We start from the raw sequence: 18,555 nt of genomic DNA, 5'->3' as shown, positions 1-18,555 counted from the left end.
TATATTAGTCAGTATTCTCCAGAGAAACAACATGGCACACGTATACAGATGTAACAAACCTGCACGTTGTGCACATGTACCCTAGAACTTAAAGTATAATAAAAATATTTTTAAAATAGAACCAGGAGAACCAATCTAAGTTCTAGTCGAAGTTCAAAGGCCTAAAATGGAAGGTTGATGATGTAAATTTCAGTCCAAGAACAGGAAAAGACCAATATCCCAGCTCAAGCAGGCAGACAGAATTATCCCCGCATTGCAGAAGGCAATGTACTCTACTCAGTTTATTGATTTAAAAGCTAATTTCTTCCAGAAACACTCTCACAGATACACCCAGAATTAACGTTTAGCCCCTTATCTGGGCAACCCATGGTCCAGTCAAATTGACATGTAGAGTTAACCATTAAAGTGATTTTCTTTGTTTTGTTTTTGTTTTATTACACTTTTAAAGTGTAAAATCCATTTTTTATCTTGCAAGCCAAACAAAATAGGTCACACACTGTACTTGACCCACAAGCTATAGTTTGTTGAACTGTGCATCATCTCACTGCAATGACCAAACTGAATAAGGGTTAGTGGTACTCACTTTTGTCACTGTAAGGAAAGGGTTCTCAATATTTTTAGGTTATAGACCCTAGAGAAATTCTACACACACACACACACACACACACACACACACACACACAAATTTTGCATATTATTCCACACACCCTAGGACAAGCACTCCAACTGTTGGGCACCACCAAATGAATAGCCCTATTTCAGAGTATCAGTTGTATCAGACAGTCTTTCAATTAAGTTCAGTAGCTATGGATTTTCAAGCATCCAGTTGGGGTATACTTTGAAAGCACTTGTATAAGGCATACCTGCCATCACAGACAAGTGTTGGCTTATAATGAGGAAATAATACGGGTACATGGAGTTGACGCCCCAATAGTCCATTCTGCTTCTCTCCTGTAAAGCTCAAGACTATTAGAAGGGAAAGACATTTTCTGCAGAAGATAAGTTTCCTTCTATCTGCATGTTTGACTTAGGCAATAGGATTTTCTGTAATATTCTCAGAGGGTTTTTTTCTGTGTGTAGGTAACCCTTCTGTTTCTATACATATCTCATGATCTTTTCTTGTTGTTGAAAATCTGGAACATTTTAGATAACATTTTGTGGAAACTGAGTTCTGACGTCCCCAGAGTAATTGTTGCATATTTTTGTGTATTTGTTTGTATTTTGTGTATTTGTTTGTTTTGTGTATTTTTTTGTTGTCTGTGGTAATTCTGTGGAGTCTTTGTCCCCTGCAGTGTGTAGCCACTGATGTCTCTGATCAGGTTTTATTTTTACATCTTATTTTTATTTTTAACTGTGGTTTCCTAAGCATTGCACTGGGATCACCATAGCCCAGTGGCTCTCAATTGGGGTCTATTTTGCCCCCCAGGGGACCTTTGGCATTGTCTGGAGACATTTTTTGTTGTCACAACTGGAGAGGAAGACGCTGCTGCCACCTGGTGACAAAAAGACTATCTGGCCCAGATGTCCATAGGCCTACTTGAAGCATCAGGTTGAGAATTCCTGATGTAGTTTAGAGGCCAGCCAACTATTGATCAGAGGTTATGCTTAAAAAACTTAATCTAATAAGGCTTCCACTCTTTGCCAGAGGATCTGTGTGTTGTTTGAGGCATACACTCAAAGTTTGAGCTATTTACAAGTAATATGGTTTGGATGTTTGTCTCCTCCAAATCTCATGTTGAAATGTGATCTCCAATGTTGGAAATGGGGCCTGATGGGAGTTATTTGGGTCATGAGGGCAAATCCCTCATGAATGGCTTGGTGCCTGCCCCTCAGTAATGAGTTAAGACAAGATCCAATTGTTTAAAAGAGCCTGGCACTTCTTCCCTCTTTCTCGCTCCCTCTCTCACTATGTGTCATGCTAGCTCCCCTTCACCTTCTGCCATGATTATGAGCTTCCTGAGGCCCTCACCAGAAGCAGATGCCAGCACTATGCTTTCTGTACAGCCTGCAGAACCATGAGCCAAATAAAACCAAAATAAATAAATGAGACAACATCAAACTAACCAGCTTATGCACAGCAAAGGAAAACAATCAAAAAAATGAAAAGATATCCTGGGGATTAGGAAAAAAATATTTGCAAACTGTATTTGTGATAAGGGATTAATATCCAAAAATTTATAAATAATTCATACAACTCAATAGCAACAGAACACATAACCCAATTAAAAAATGGTCAATGAATCTGAATAGACATTTCCCCAAAGAAGACATACAAATGACCAACACCTATATGATAAGATGCTCAACATCGCTAATTATAAGATAAATACAAATCAAAACTACCACCTGACACCCATTAGAATACCTATTATCAAAAAGACAAGAGATAACAGGTGTTGGCAAGGGTGTGGAGAAAAAGGAACTTTTGTACATTGTTGGTGGGAATGTAGATTGGTGTAGCAATTATGGGAAACAGTATGAAGGTTACTAAAGAAATTAAAAATAGAATAAATACTTCTCAATTTGCTGTATACCTTTGGACAATTTCCAGAGTCTTAAAATGGTTCTTTTTAAAATTTGGCCAGTTTTATCAATACTTTTGGGGGAGAGAATTTGCCAAGCTCCTCATTGTGTTTTTCTAAAAGAAGTCTCACCTCCAGACTCCCAAGGCTGTACTTTGAGACACATTAGCGTACTAGGCTGTGGGGTTGCACGACTTGGGTTCATGTCCTAGCTCTACCACCTAATGATTATATTCTTACAAAGTTACTTAGCATCTCTGAGCTTTAATTAGTTTTCCTTAAAATGAGAATGATAATACCAATGAAAGTGAATGTGAGAGGTACAGGTATAGCAGTTTTTAAAAACTGTTGCTTAATATCTTAAAATGTGGATAAACTACAGTTTATTCAGCGATTTTTCCACTTCCCCACTGATAGACATTTAATCTTTTTTCTAATTATTTTTACTATTATAACCATCACTATTATGAATATCCTTATATGCTGCTCCACATGTGTGACACTTTCTATAAGATAAATACTGCGAGGTGAACTACTATTTGCCCAGAGGAAAAGAAGTCATTATATCAAAAAGACACCTGTATGTGTATGTTCATCACAGCACAATTTACAATGGCAAAGATTTGGAACCGACCTCAGTACCCATCAACCAATAAGTGGATAAAGAAAATGTATATATACACCATGGAATACTACTCAGCCATAAAAAAAGAATGAAATAATGTATTTTGCGGCAACTTGGATGGAGCTTGAGACCATTATTCTAAGTGAAGTAACTCAGGAATAAAAAACCAAATACAGTATGTTCTTACTTATAAGTGGGAGCTAAGCTATGTTATGTAAAGGCATACAGAGTGGTATAATGGATATTGGAGACTCAGAAGGGGAGAAGGAAGGAGGGGGATAAGGAATAAAAAAACTACATATCAGTTTCAGTGTACACTACTACTCAGGTGATGGGTGCACTGAAATCTCTGACTTCGTCAATATACAGTTCATCCATGTAACCAAAAACCACTTGAGCCCCAGAAGCTATTGAAATAAAAAAATATTAAAAGATAAAATAAATAAAGTACAAGAGTAAAAAAGATAAATACTGAGAGGTGAATTTCTAGATCAAATATGCACATTTTAAATTATTTTCATAGAAACTTGCTGATTGCCATATAGTATAACTTTAACAATATTTACTCCTACTACCAATGTTTGCAAGTATGCATTTTTCCCCACATCCTTTAAAACACATTTTAATCAACCTTTAAAATTTTTGTTGCTCTGATTGGTATAAAATGGTATCACATTTTGGTTTAAATATCCATTTCTTTGATTATTAACAAGACTGGGGGCAGTTCATATGTATACTGGTCACTTCTGGTGACTTTCCTTATTGATATCCTTCACCTATTTTTCTGTTAGGTTTTTATCTTTAATGATCTCAGAGGTTTATTCTATATGCTGGATATTAATCCTTTTATGTTTCAAGTATTTTTTCCTGTTACTTGTCTTTTAACTTTGCTTTTATATTGTTTGCAGAACAGAAGGTATTTATTTTAATATAGACAAATTTATCTCTATGCTTTTGTGTCATATTAAAACAACCTTTCTTACCTCAAGGTTGTCAACATTTAATGTTTCACAGTTTTAATTTTTTGTACTTTAATCTATCAGAAATTTATTTTTTTGAATTATATGAAGACATAACTTATTTTTTCTTTTCTTTTGTAAATTGGGTCACACACTTTTATTTACCTTTTCTAAATGAGTAACCTAATGTATAGAAAGTCTTTGTTTTTTTGTAATTTTTTTATTTTGCTATAACTTCAAATTAACAGAAGGTTAGTTGCTAAAATAGTACAAGGACCTTCTGTATTAGTCTGTTCTCACACTGCCATAAAGAACTCCCAGAGAATGGTTAATTTATGAAGAAAAGAAATTTAATTAACTCACAGTTCCATAGGCTGTACAGGAAGCATGGCTAGGAGGCCTCAGGAAACTTAAAATCTTGGTAGAAGGTAAAGGGGAAGCAAGCATGTCTTACCATGGTGGAGCAGGGGAGAGAGACAGCAAAGGGGGAAGTGCTACACACTTTTAAACAACCAGATCTCATGAGAACTCACTATCATGAAAGCAGCAAGGGGGGAATTTGCCCCGATGATCCAATCACCTCCCACCAGGTCCCTCCCCCAACATTGGGGATTACAATTCAACATGAGATTTGGGTGGGGACACAGAGACAAACCATATCATTCCACCATTTCACTCCTAGCCCCTCCCAAATCTTATGTCTTTTCACATTTCAAAACCAATCACACCTTCCAACAGTCTCCTAAAGTCTTAACTCACTCCAGCACTAACTCAGAAGTTCAAGTTCAAAGTCTCATCTGAGACAAGGCAAGTCTCTTCCACCTATAAGCTTGTAAAATCAAAAACAAGTTTGTTACTTCCAAGATACAATGAGGGTACAGGCATTGGGTAAATGCTCCCATTCCAAATGGGAGAAATTGGCCAAAGCCAAGGGGCTACAGGCCCCATGAAAGTTCAAAACCCAACAGGGCAGTCATTAAATCTTAAAGCTCCAAAATAATCTCCTTTGATACCATGTCTCACATCCAGGGCATGCTGATTCAAGGGGTGGGTTCCCATGGCCTTGGGCAGCTATGCCCCTCTGGCTTTGCAGGGTACAGCATCTGGGAGTGCTTTCACAGGCTGGCATTGAGTGGCTGTGGCTTTTCCAGGTGCACAGTGCAAGTTATTGGTGGATCTACCATTCTGGGGTCTGGAGGACGGTGGCCCTCTTCTCATAGTTCCACTAGGCAGTGCCCTAGTGGGGACTCTGTGTGGGGCCTCCAACCCCACATTTCTCCTCCACACTGCCCTAGGAGAGGTTCTTCATGAGGGCTCTGCCCCTGCAGTAGACTTCTGCCTGGATATCCAGGCATTTCCATCCATCCTCTGAAATCTATGCAGAGGCTCCCAAGCCTCAACTCGTGTCTTCTGGGAACCCATAGGCCCAATAACACATGGAAGCCACCAAGGCTTGGGGCTTGCATCCTCTGAAGCAATGGCCCAAACTGTTCCTTGGTCCCTTTTAGCCATGGCTAGAGCTGAAGCAGCTGAGACATAGAGCCAAGGGACATGGGGGCCGTGTCCCAAGGCTACATAGAGCAGTAGGGCCCTAGGCCTGGCCCACAAAACTCTTTCTTCCCTCTTGACCTCAGGGCCTGTAATGGGAGGGGCTGCTGCAAAGGTCTCTGACATGCCCTGGAGACATTTCCCCCCCATTGTCTTGATATTAACATTTGGCTTCTCTTTGCTTATGGGAATTTCTGCAGCCTTGAATTCCTTCCAGAAAATGGTTTGTTTCCCACCACATGGTCTCACTGCAAATTTTCCAACCTTTTATACTGTTTTCCTTTTAACTATAAGTTCCGATTTCAGACCATCTCTTTGCAAATGCATATGAGCATACACTGTTAGAAGCAGCCAGGCCACATCTTGAACACTTTGCTGATTAGACATTTCTTCTGCCAGATACCCTAAATCATCTCTCTCAAGTTGAAAGTTCCACAAATCCCTAGAGCAGGGCCACAATGCTGCCAGTCTCTGATAAAGCATAGCGAGAGTGACCATTACTCCAGTTCCCAATAAGTTCCTCATCGCCATCTAAGACCACCTCAGTATGGACTTCACTGTTCACATCGCTATCAGCATTTTGGTCAAAACTATTCAAGAAGTCTCTAGGAAGTTCCTAACTTTCCCTCACCTTTCTGTCTTCTTCTGAGCCCTCCAAACTGTTCCAATCTCTGCCTGTTACCCAGTTCCAAAGTTGCTTCCACATTTTCATGTATCTTTATAGCAATGCCCCACTTCTCTGGTAACAATTTTCTGTGTTTGTTTGTTCTCACATGGCTGTAAAGAACTACCTGAAACTGGGTACTTTATGAAGAAAAGAGGTTTAATTGACTCACAGTTCTGCAGGCTGTGCAGGAAGCATGGCTGGGAGGCCTCAGGAAACTTACAATCATGGTGGAAGGTGAGGGGAAGCAAGCACATCTTATCATGGCAAAGCAGGAGAAAGTGAAGGCGGAAGTGCTACACACTTTTAAACAACCAGATCTTGTGAGAGCTCAGTCACTTTCAGGAGAACAGCAAAGGGGAATTCGCCCCCATGATCCGATCACCTCCCACTAGGTCCCTCCCCTAACATTGGGGATTATAATTCAACATAAGATTTGAGTGGGGACAGAGAGCCAAACCATATCACCTCCTATATATCCTCTACACACTTATACTTCCTTCTTTTGATACTTGAATGGTTTCATATTCTAAATTTAGTACTTATATATTTTGAGTTTATCTTGATGACCTTCTGACAACATGACATATAGACACAAATTTATCTTTTCCCAAGTTCTATCTAGTTGTCCCAACACCATTTATTTAAAAATTTATCTTTTCCTCAATGACTTTTGCTGTCACTTTATTACATATCAGATTTCCATATGCATTTGGGTATATTTCTGGGCTTTTTATACTCTTCCATCATTTTATCTATTTAAATACAACATTACACCATTTTAATTATAGAAGTTCTACAGTATATTTTAATATCTGGTAAGGGGCAAGTCCCTCCCCTCAACCCTTATTGCTCTTGCTTATTTCTTGGTAGAAGACTTTTAGAAGGAAGTTTTCTGGATGCTGATTTCTGATGAACGTGATCTTTTCCCTAGAGCTGAAATATGCTAATACCGTGATGCGCTTTGATTATGTCTGGCTTCGAGACCACTGCCGCTCAGCATCGTGCTACAACTCTAAGACTCATCAGCGCAGCCTGGATACTGCCAGTGTGGATTTATGTATCAAGCCAAAGAACATTCGTCTGGATGAGACCACACTCTTCTTTACTTGTGAGTGGACAGGAGACTTGATCTTCTTTGGGGGTACTCTTCTGAAGGACAATTATTTTGTGGAAAATGGTTTGTTCCTTTCAAAAATAGGTTAATAGTTATTTTTCTTTTTTTCTTGTTTTGGAAAGATTTTTTGAAACTTTTTTTCTTCATATAAAATTGTTACAATCCACAGCTAACATTATACTTAATGGTGAGACTGAATGCTTTCCCTCTAAGACAGGGAACATGGCAAGGATGCCCAGTCTTACCACTATTATTTAACATCCACTCTCACCACTCTTATTTATCATAGTACTGGAAATTATATTACAGTAAGTCAAGAAAAATTAATAAAATCCGTACACAAAACTCTTTATTTGCAGACACATGATAGCCTAACATAGACTACCTCAAGTAATCTGTAATAAAACCATGAAAACTAATAAATAAGTTCAGTAAGATCACAGGACACAAGATCAACAGACAAAAATCAATCATATTTCTATATACTTAAACATGCAGAAACTGAAATGAAAAATGACCATTTCAGTAGCTTCAAATAAATTTAAATATTTAGGTATAATCTAACAAAATATGTATAGGATCTATATTATAAAAATTATTAAATGCTGATGAAAGAAATCAAAGGATTAGAAGACTCAACATAGTAATGATGTCAGTTTTCTCCAAATTGATCTATAGTCTTAATGTAATTCCTGTCAAAATATAAGCAAGATTTTTAAATAATTATAAACAAGCTTGCTCTAAAATTTAAATAGAAATATACAGGCCCTAGGAAAGCCAACACAATTTTTAAAATGAAGAGTTAAGTGGGAAGAAATCACTTCCTGATGTTAAGACTGCAGTAATCAAGACAATGTGGTATTGGTGGAGGGACAGATACATAGATCAATGGAATAGAATAGAGAACCCAGAAATAGATCCACAGAAATATAGTCAACTTATCTTTGGCAAAAGTGCAAAAGCCATTCAATGGAGGAAAGATAGTCTTTTCAATAATTGGTGCCACAGCAATTGGATGTCCATAATGAAAAAAATAAAAGAACCTCAACCCAAGTCTCACACCTTATATAAAAACCAACTCATAGTAGATTGTGGATGTAAATGTAAAACATAAACCTATAAAAGTTCAAGAAAAGAACATATGAGAACATCTTAAGGTCCTGACTTGCACTAGGACTAAACTCTTAAAACTCAGCATAGAAAACAAGCAATACAATTTAAAAATGGATAAAAGATATGCTCAGACATTTTCCTGAATAGGATGTACAGATGGCAAATAAACGCATGAAAAGATGTTCAACATTATTAGCTGTTAGAGAAATGAAAGTTAATATCACAATGAGATTGCACTACATACCTATCAGAATGACTAAATTAAAAAACAGCAACTACACCAAATACTAGAGAAGATGCAGAGAAATTCTATCACTCATACATTGCTTATAGGAATGTAAAATGGTACACTCTAGAAAACAGTTTGGTAATTTCTTACAAAAAAACCAAACATGCAACCCAGAAATCACACTTCTGGGCATTTATCCCAAAGAAATGAAAACTTATGTTCACATAAAACCCTGTACATTAATGTTCACATCAGCCTTATTTGTAACAACCAAGAACTGGAAACTACCCAATGGTTGAATGGTTAAACAAACCATCCATATAATAAAATGCTACTCAGCAATGAAAAGGAACGAACTAATGACACATAACTTGGAAGAACCTCAGTTAAATTATACTGAAGTGAAAAAGCCAATCTGCATGATTTCATTTATGTAACAGTCATGAAATAACATAATTATAGAGAACAGATGATTGGTTGCCAGGAGTTAGAGATGCAGGGGTAGGAGGTGGCAGATGTAGCTATAAAAGGGTAACACGAAGGAGTCATGGTTGAGTATCTTGATTATGGTGGTGGTTACACAAAGTTACACATGTAATTACACTGCAAAGAGCTATGCACACAAATGAACATATGTTTAACTGGTTAAATCTGAATAAGCCCAATGGATTGTACCAATACCACTTTCTTGGTTTGGGTATTGTAGTGTGGCTATATAACATGTTAACATCAAGGAAGGCTTGGGGAGGAGCTCATGGGACTTTCCTACACATTTCTTTTCAACATCCTATGAATCTATTATCTCCAAATAAAAAAGTTAAAAGAAAAAGCAGTGGAGGAAAAACATGCTTACAATGCATGCATTGACTACTAATTTATGTACAATAGAAAAAAATGCCATAGAAAGGTTTATTTAAAAACAGGCAAAATATTAGCAAAATGTATGCCAAAGACTAAAAATCCTTAATATGTAAGGTGCTATTGCTAAATTGTAAGAAAAGTACAAGTATTCCAATAGAAAAATGTGAGAAAGGACTGAACGGACAAATCATTAAAGCAGGAGTCAGCAAACATTTTCTGTAAAGAGCCAGATGGTAAATATTTTTAAACTTTGTGGGCTATGTGAGTGAATGGAGCTATAAACAATATGTAACAAAATGGACAGATGTGTTCTGAAACAGGCATTACAAAACCAAGCACCAGATTTGACTCATAAACCATAGTTTGGTAGCCCCTGCATTAAAGAAACATAGATGTCTAACAAATATAAAAAGTATTCTTATTAGCCTTATTAGTAAGCAAATAAGTTAAAATTATTACAAGATAGCAGTTCTACTTTAGTTACCAAATTAGAAAAAAATATATTTTAAGTATAAGAATACTCCATTTTGATGGACACAATATATGCTGTTGGAAGGAATGAAGATAAGTAGACTTGCTAGAAAGTAATTTGATTATGTGTATCAGAACTCTTAAAAGTTTATATCTTTGAAATTTCTAAATACAAAGATACAAACTTTTAAGAAATGTAATACACATTCTATTTCTAAATTATTAGAAATATGGTTAAAGATCATCACTAATAAATAATAGGAAAATTTTTAAAATAAATTACATACGCAGAAGAATAGATCGGTTAGGTAAATCTTGGTAGTGTACATTTTGTAAGCTTTAAAAATTAATTTTAATGAGGGTTGAATTTTTAAAATGATAAAATTTAATTTTAAAAATTGTTAAAATGTTAAGCGACAATGGCAGAGTCCCAAATTTTATATATATGTAAATTACATAAACTATATTTATATATATATAAATTACATAAAATAGGAGAATATATAGAAAAACTGGAAGGAATGATGCCAGGATATCAATCATAGTTTCATCTGGGTGATAGAACGATAAACATGGTGACTTTTAATTTCCCTATACTTTTTTATGCTTTCCAAATTATCCAAAGTGTGATACTTTTTTTTATCAAGGGGAGGGAGGAAAAGAGAGAGACAAGTAAAAAGGAGAGACAAGTTGTCAACATAGCCTTTCACTCCTTCTGCTGCTTCCTTTGCTTATCCTGAAGATTTTCTAAAGCATTTTGGGGTTGGTTTTCAACTTTTTTGGGGTAGGGGTGCACAGCAGGTGAAGCCACTTACAAAGTCATTTTACTGTATTGTGTTGATGTCATATAATTAGACAGCAATGTCCTATATCATGTAGAAGAGGAAGGCAGTACTGAACTTCTAGCAGCAGGAAGTTAGGGTTCTAGTACCGCCTATAGTACTTAGTTGTGTGATCTTGAGTGAGTCACTGACTTTTTCTCTGTCTGTAAAATGAAGATTAGCCCCTTCTACCTCAAACATTCTGAGTTCCTATACAGATGGAAGACAGGGATGGGGGCAAGGGGAGAGAGTGCCAAGTAGGTTTGTAAAAGCCTACTCGGATTATCATTCTTTGATGACTTGATGAATTTTCCAGAAGGTCTTTTACTATGTAACTATAATTCTGTAAATTTATTTAGCCTCTGGGAAGATTTATTTGTTCATTCATTTATTCATGCATACCACTCAAACCACACATATTTCTGTCTCAGAAACATTCTAGGCACTCATTTTAATTTGGTTTCATAAACAATATAGTACTGGATAACTGATTGCTAAGAAAAAGATTCTTAACTAGTTGTAACCAATTATAATTTGTAACCAATTACAAATATTGACATTATTTGTAATTATTATTTTAGTGCCTTTTATTTTTCCCCTTAAAAGGGCCAGATGGTCATGTGACTAAATATGATTTGAATTGGCTGGTGAAAAACAGCTATGAAGGGCAGAAACAAAAAGTCATCCAGCCTAGAATACTATGGAATGCTGAAATCTACCAGCAAGCCCAAGTTCCATATGTAGATTGCCAGAGCTTCTTAGAAACCAACGAGGGACTGAAGAAATTTCTGCAAAACTTTCTGCTCTATGGAATTGCATTTGTAGAAAATGTCCCTCCCACTCAAGAGCACACAGAGAAGTTGGCAGAAAGGATCAGCTTAATCAGGTAATTCATTTCTTTCCTAAAATCCATAGTACTATAATTAATTTCCAGAGCATGAGCACCAATAAATAAATGTAACAGGTATGGTCACCCTCGTTTTCAATCCAGAATATTTTGTAGCATGAATAAGGGGACTCCCACTTGCAGTGCTTTATTTGAAGTCTGGATTTCTAATCTCTAAATACACTTATGTGTAAAATATAATGATGACTACAGAGTCGTTGGTAATATGTTTCTAACCCAGTGATCCCAAGTGACAGGTATTATTGTACACTGGAAAAAAACACTGACTGTAAGGAGAACTGGATAGTAGTCTGAGTTCTACCATCAAGTAGTTGTGTGACCATAGGCATGTCCATTACACACACACACACCCGACCCCCAATGTCCTCTATTTTCTCATCTGTTCAATTTGACCTTCTGTGATTCCTATGGCTTGATTCAGAGACTGATTGTTAATAACACTGCCTTAGAAGGCTATATAGCATTCAGCCAGCACATTCCCATGCATTATTAGTAATCCTGATCAGTGTCTTTTGTCCCCGTTTTGCTGATGAGGCACTGACATTCAAATATACCAAGTGTCTTGCCCAGGAGTGCTCTACTAGTAAACAATAGAACTTGAATTCAAATAGTCCAGGTTTCCTAATCTTAAATACATTGTTCTTTTCATTACCATTCCACACTTCTGGGTGGTATATAGATTAATCTTCTATAGTATTAAGTGTGATGTCAACCTACTTTATTATAATTGGTACTTTCCTTTTACTTAATAAGATCCAGATATAGCTCATTTTGTAGTAGATAATATGCTGGATCTTCTGCCCTGTGCTGGTAGAGCATAATTAACAGCATCTGTGAGCCCTCAGTTTGAATCACAGTTTGAGAAATTTCAAGTGAAAGAAACTGTGCTGGTAAGCAATAAATTGAGACAGCTTTAGGGATGATAGTTCAAAAGGAAGAGCATTTCCTATTTGAATTTCAAGGGTTCAGAAAATAAGATGAACTTTGAAAGCTAAAGAATTAAAGTGACCTTTACTCAGATTTGAGCCCACCAGGAAAATAATTACAAAATCAAAATATATGATATATACTTCAAGGAGAGGCACAACAACAATGGTACAGCAAGTCTCACCAAATACTTGCTAACAGAAACTATCCTGTTCTCTTTTCCTTAACTCCTCCATGTCCAAAAGATGAGTAAGGATCTACATTAATCACTTCTGTGTCTTATAAAGAATATGAGAACTCTTCAATCATCCTTGCAAATTGGATTATACAAAATACTAGGAAATGACCACCATTGTTGAAAAAATGGTACTAATGAAAGACAACAGCTATAAAAATAGTAAATAAAGTTAAAAAAATCACTTCTAGAAGCAGCTACATCATCTTTTTCTGTGAAAGAAAGGTGAGCATAGAAAAGAACCTTGAATTTATGAAGGCTATGAAAACTGGGCACATAATCAGAGTGGGATAATTCTCTAAGCTTTCATAATACAATATTATGCTTCCACAGTTTTCTCCCCAATTTTCTAGAATGTTAATAAGTGACAGAATTGTCAAGACTAGCGTGTTCAACTGTTATTTTCACCTTATGGATGAAATTCTGGAACCAAAAAAATCTATTGTTATTTGTGAGTAACTAAAGAAGTATTGGAAAGAGTTTTGAAAGACAAGAATGAACATTTCAAATAGCTAACAGGTCTTTCTTTATTTCATCTAACAGAGAAACCATTTATGGGAGGATGTGGTATTTCACTTCAGACTTCTCCAGAGGCGACACTGCATACACCAAGCTAGCTCTGGATCGGCACACTGACACTACCTATTTTCAAGAGCCCTGTGGGTAGGTGGATTAGATTTTTACAGTGTAAAGTCTTTATATGTGATAGTCTTGAGTGGTTTCTTAATTATTTTCCATTCTATTTGAACCAAGATCATATCTGCTGCTGGGGATTTGTATGACTTTCTTTCTCTTCCCCTAGAAACATGATCACTTTGAAATACCTTAACTCAGTTTTTAGATTCTGTATTAGGCCATTCTTGCATTGCTATAAATAAATACGCGAGACTGAGTAATTTATTAAAAAAAGAGATTTAATTGTCTCATGGTTCTGCAAGCTATACAGAAAGCATAACAGCATCTTCTTCTGGGAAGGCCTCAGGGAACTTCCAATCATGGTGGAAAGTGAGTGGGGAGCAAACAGTTCACATGGCAAAAACAGGAGCAAGTGAGAGAGAGTCATGGAGGAGGTGCCACACACTTTTAAACAGCCAGCTGTCACAGGAACTCACTCACTATCTGAAGACAGCACCAAGCCATGAGGGATCCACCTCTATCGACCCAAACACTTCCCACCAGGCCCTACTTCCAGCATTGGAGATTACAATTCAACATGAGATTTTGGTGGGGATAAATATCCAAACTATATCAGACTCCTAGGAATAAAATATTTTTAAGTGATTGAAAATTCATCTTACTATATAAATGGAGTCCTAATTTTGTTAATTATTAAAATGTAATTTTACATTTTTCAAGGTAATTATAAATTATCCCCCAAAAAAGTATTGCCTAACCATTAGTTTTGAAATTTGTACAGATTTCTTGCATTTAGTTATTAACATATTGGAGAAGTGTCGTCATGCAAACACTTTGAGTATGCTGCTTTGAGTATGACATTAAGAAGAATTTGAATCTGATTTACAAGAAGTTGGAGAGGAGGAATGATGGAAGAATAAGTTTTTCACATGGAATAAGATGCTTTTGAGCCAAAGATGATACATACTATACTCAATTTTCCTACCATTTGCTCCTCAGTAGAGGCACCTCTGTGGTTATTCTGTTGTTGTTGATCTCACTTCTGAATATAGATGATAAGCCTGAGACACAAAGATATGAGTAAAATGAGTGCACGTAGATTTATGGAGACTATATGAGGATGATAATATGCAATTGCTCATGGTTACACTGATTTCCTTTAAGGGTTTGTAACTTAAGAATGTTTGATTCAGGGAAGGAAGAACAAAGCAGCTTTTAGATATCCTGCTCAATGTTATCAATATATGGAGAGATCAACAGCCCTGCATCCTCATTCTAGTGGATACAGAAGGAAAAAAGAGGAAATGGGATAAGAAGCAGCTGTACAGGGGTTGAGGTTCAAATACTGACTAGCTCTTCCCTTTATGACCAACACCAGAGATAAACAACTGTTGGTGGCTTCAATTTAATTGTTTGTAATCAATGGCAAGGACCAAGTAGATTAGCAGTGTGGTAATAGCAGTTAAGAGTTCAGGCTATGTCATCAGCCAGACCCAGATTTGCATCCCAGCCTGAACATGTATTAAATTTGTGATCTTGGACAAGTAACTTAATTTCTCTGTGCTTCAGTTTCCTCATCTGTAAAATGGGACTAGTAATAAAACCTATCCATTAGCATTGCTAAGGAATTAAAGTATATGATCATACTGCCTGACACAAACTAAGTGTTTAATAAATATTAGGTATAATTTTCATTATTTTATTCATTTTAATCACCATCTTCATTGTTATATGCTTTGCTCCCTCTAAAGCTACCTTTGCTCTGGATCTCATCCTTTCCAGCTTCCTGGGGATTTCTCTCTCCTCTATCTTCAGCCTTTCCATACCTATTGACTCCTTCCTATCAGCCTCCCATATCTTAATTCTCTATTTTTGTACTTCCTTGGACTCTACCTCTGTCTAGCTACAGCCATATTTTTCTCTTCCACTTCATGGCTAAGATTATTAAAAGAATAATAACTACATTCAATATATTTTCATTCTCACTTCCCATTTACTCAAACCCATAGGCATCTAGTTTTCCCAACCCACCCCTTACCACAATTAAAGTTACTGTCTCTAACATCACCAGCAACTAACTAATTGTGATATCCAGTGTGTACTGTCATCTTACTTGACCCCTGAGACATACTCTTAACCACTACTAAGTTTCTTAAATATTCCTTCTTTCCTAGTTTCCCTCCTATATATCTGACCATTTTTCCTCAGCCTCCTTTGCTGACTTCTTTTGTCTATTTCCTAAATATTATCCTTCCTCAAGGTTTTCTCCTTATCCCTCTTTTCTTACCTGAAATGATCTCCCCAAATGACCTCTTCCATGCTCTTGGCTTTAGCTATCACTTGTAACAAAATCCACCTCTCTTCCTTAAACATCTTAACTGGTAACTAAAAAACCCTGACCTAGAAGTTTCACAGAAATTTCAATATAGCCAGGCTTACCTTTCTCTTTTTAATTGTATTTATATTATATTAGATTGTCCTTGATTTTACTCCATCTTTTTGTTTATTTCTTATTTTAATTTGCTGTTTACTTTTTCTTAGTTTTGCTTATTTGACTAAATTACTATTAATTTTATTTCCCCTCATTAATTTGAAAATTCTACCTTAGTTTTCCGGTCAATTAATAGTCACCTTACCTTTCCCTGTTAACATATTCCGACATATATGATTAGCTGTTCTAACATGCCTCTAAACTGGACTCCTTCCTCAACCTCTCATACTTCCTCATTATCATTCAATAGCATATTTGCCTGTAATCTCGGTCTTAGTGAACAACATTATCATTTTTCAGGTGCCCAAGTGAGAAACCTGGAGTTATTCAAGATTCTTGCCTGTCCTTCAGTTATCAAATTCTGCTACTTCTACCTCAGTATCTCTCAGGCGTGTCTTCTTCTCTATAATGCCCCTTTCTGAGTTCAAGCTCTCAATATTTTTCTTTACTATTTCAGTTATTCAAGTTGTCTTCCAAGTTTTTTTGTCACACTGCTTCTCACCAGTCCATGTTCCACACTATCAACATAATGGACTCTTTAAAATATTGATATGGTCGTAGAGTTTCACAGTTTAAAATCATTTTGTGGTACTCTGTGCTATGCCAATAGGAACTTCTTACTCTCTTCCTTAAATATACCTTGTTTTACATTGGTATCTTTGGTCATGCTTTCTCTCTGCCTGGAATGCCTTCTCCTCATCTCAATCTCCTTCTTCTCCAATTCTTGCTCATTCTTTAAGATTAGTCAAAACAATTTCCATTCTCCAAAACATTTCTTTATACAACACCCCACTAGAACAGATCGCTCCTTTGTTTATGACCCCACTATATCTTGTATGCAACTTTATTATAGTACCTATCATATTTTATTTGGTATTTATTTACTTTATCTCTTCTTACTAGACTATGAGCTTCTTGAAAATATAGGTTATATATTATTCATGCCTGTATTCCCAGGGCCCAGCACATATAAGCTTCAATATATGTTAGATATGTTTAGAAGAAACCTCTAGTGGCATTAATATTTCAAAACACAAAAAAGTACAACTGCCTATGAGGGGAAAACAATTAGGAAATGAGATTTCCAATTAGGAAATGAAAAGAAAAGGATAAGTAGGTTCAGTAATCATTTTATATATAATTTCTAGAATTTTGATATGTTCTCTCTTCCACTGAACAGAAGAATTTTCTTTTCTCTCTTTAGCATTCAAGTGTTTCATTGTCTTAAACATGAGGGAACTGGTGGCAGGACACTGCTAGTAGATGGATTCTATGCAGCAGAACAGGTACTTCAAAAGGCACCTGAGGAATTTGAACTCCTCAGTAAAGTGCCATTGAAGCATGAATATATTGAAGATGTTGGAGAATGTCACAACCACATGATTGGGGTTGGGCCAGTGTTAAATATCTACCCATGGAATAAAGAGCTGTATTTGATCAGGTAAGTATCAAAGAACTATCCCCAATTGTGATATGTTTGCCAAAGGTTAGCCTTCTAATGTAACAAAAATCCCTAAGATTCTTATATCTGCTACATTTTAATCTTGCTATTCCATAGCTTTTTATTATCAAACAGTTTGTATTCTTCTTATAATTCCCATGGAGTAATAAATAGCCATCAACCAAAGAATACTAGGTTTATTTTGGAGGTGGGGTCAAATATTAGAGGTAGTATTTTTTAAATGAAACGTTATTAAAATGAAAAACAGTTATTAAATTATCCTCAGTGACCAAACAGCTAGGTTACCCAACAACATTTATGTCTCTAGCCCAGATTTATGCAAAGCTCTTCACCAGTGTGTTCAATTGACTACTGTTATCACAACTTGCATATTTTGTAGAATATAAAACATATCATATTCAAACCTGAACTCATCACTTCTACTCATTTTAAACCTACTTCTCCACTTGTTTTCCCATTTTCATTGAATGGCACCACCATCCACTAAGTTTCCCAAGCCATAAACATCATATTTAATTTTTCCCTCTCCCTTATATTACATAACCAGTCTTATCAGCTCAACCTCTTTTCTCCAACTATCCCCTGCTTTCTATCTACAATGCCTCTTCTTGCAGTGAGACTACTCTTCTGTCCCATGGCTAAAGTTATAACTGATGTCCTTGCTTCCACCATGAGCCCTCTTCTATTAATTTCTCATGCTGTAGCTAGAACATTCTTTCTGAAATACAAGTCTTATCTTTTGCTCCCATTTTAAGATCCTTCTAAACCTCCCCAGTGTCTTTCAGAGAAAGACTAGAGTCCTTCCTTATGGCTTTTAAGGTTCTGTATGAGCTGATCCCTTCTTCCTCTTCTAGCATATGATTCATGTTTTCCATACATTCTGCCCTAGCTATACCAAACTACTTTGGGTTTCTGGAGCCAATTATTTTGCTTCTTGCAGCCAAGCTTTTTACTATGCTTTTTTTTT

At 36.2% G+C, this 18,555-nt stretch overlaps 1 protein-coding gene across 2 annotated transcripts in view; it reads left to right on the top strand.

Moving 5' to 3' along the window:
* Positions 1-18,540, top strand: part of TMLHE (trimethyllysine hydroxylase, epsilon) — a 30,885-nt gene extending 12,345 nt beyond the window's left edge. For both annotated transcript variants that reach the window (XM_026451224.1, XM_026451225.1), the window contains 4 exons: positions 7,253-7,429; positions 11,537-11,816; positions 13,543-13,662; positions 17,331-18,540. In XM_026451224.1, coding sequence (XP_026307009.1) covers positions 7,253-7,429; positions 11,537-11,816; positions 13,543-13,662; positions 17,331-17,571 — 818 coding nt within the window. In that variant the 3' untranslated portion in view covers positions 17,572-18,540. The remainder of the gene's footprint in view (positions 1-7,252; positions 7,430-11,536; positions 11,817-13,542; positions 13,663-17,330) is intronic.
* The last annotated feature ends 15 nt before the right edge of the window (positions 18,541-18,555 follow it).

The sequence above is a fragment of the Piliocolobus tephrosceles genome, chromosome 12, assembly GCF_002776525.5.
Source record: "Piliocolobus tephrosceles isolate RC106 chromosome 12, ASM277652v3, whole genome shotgun sequence".
In the NCBI taxonomy this organism is placed as follows: domain Eukaryota; kingdom Metazoa; phylum Chordata; class Mammalia; order Primates; family Cercopithecidae; genus Piliocolobus; species Piliocolobus tephrosceles.
This window is presented reverse-complemented; position numbering and strand designations above follow the sequence as displayed.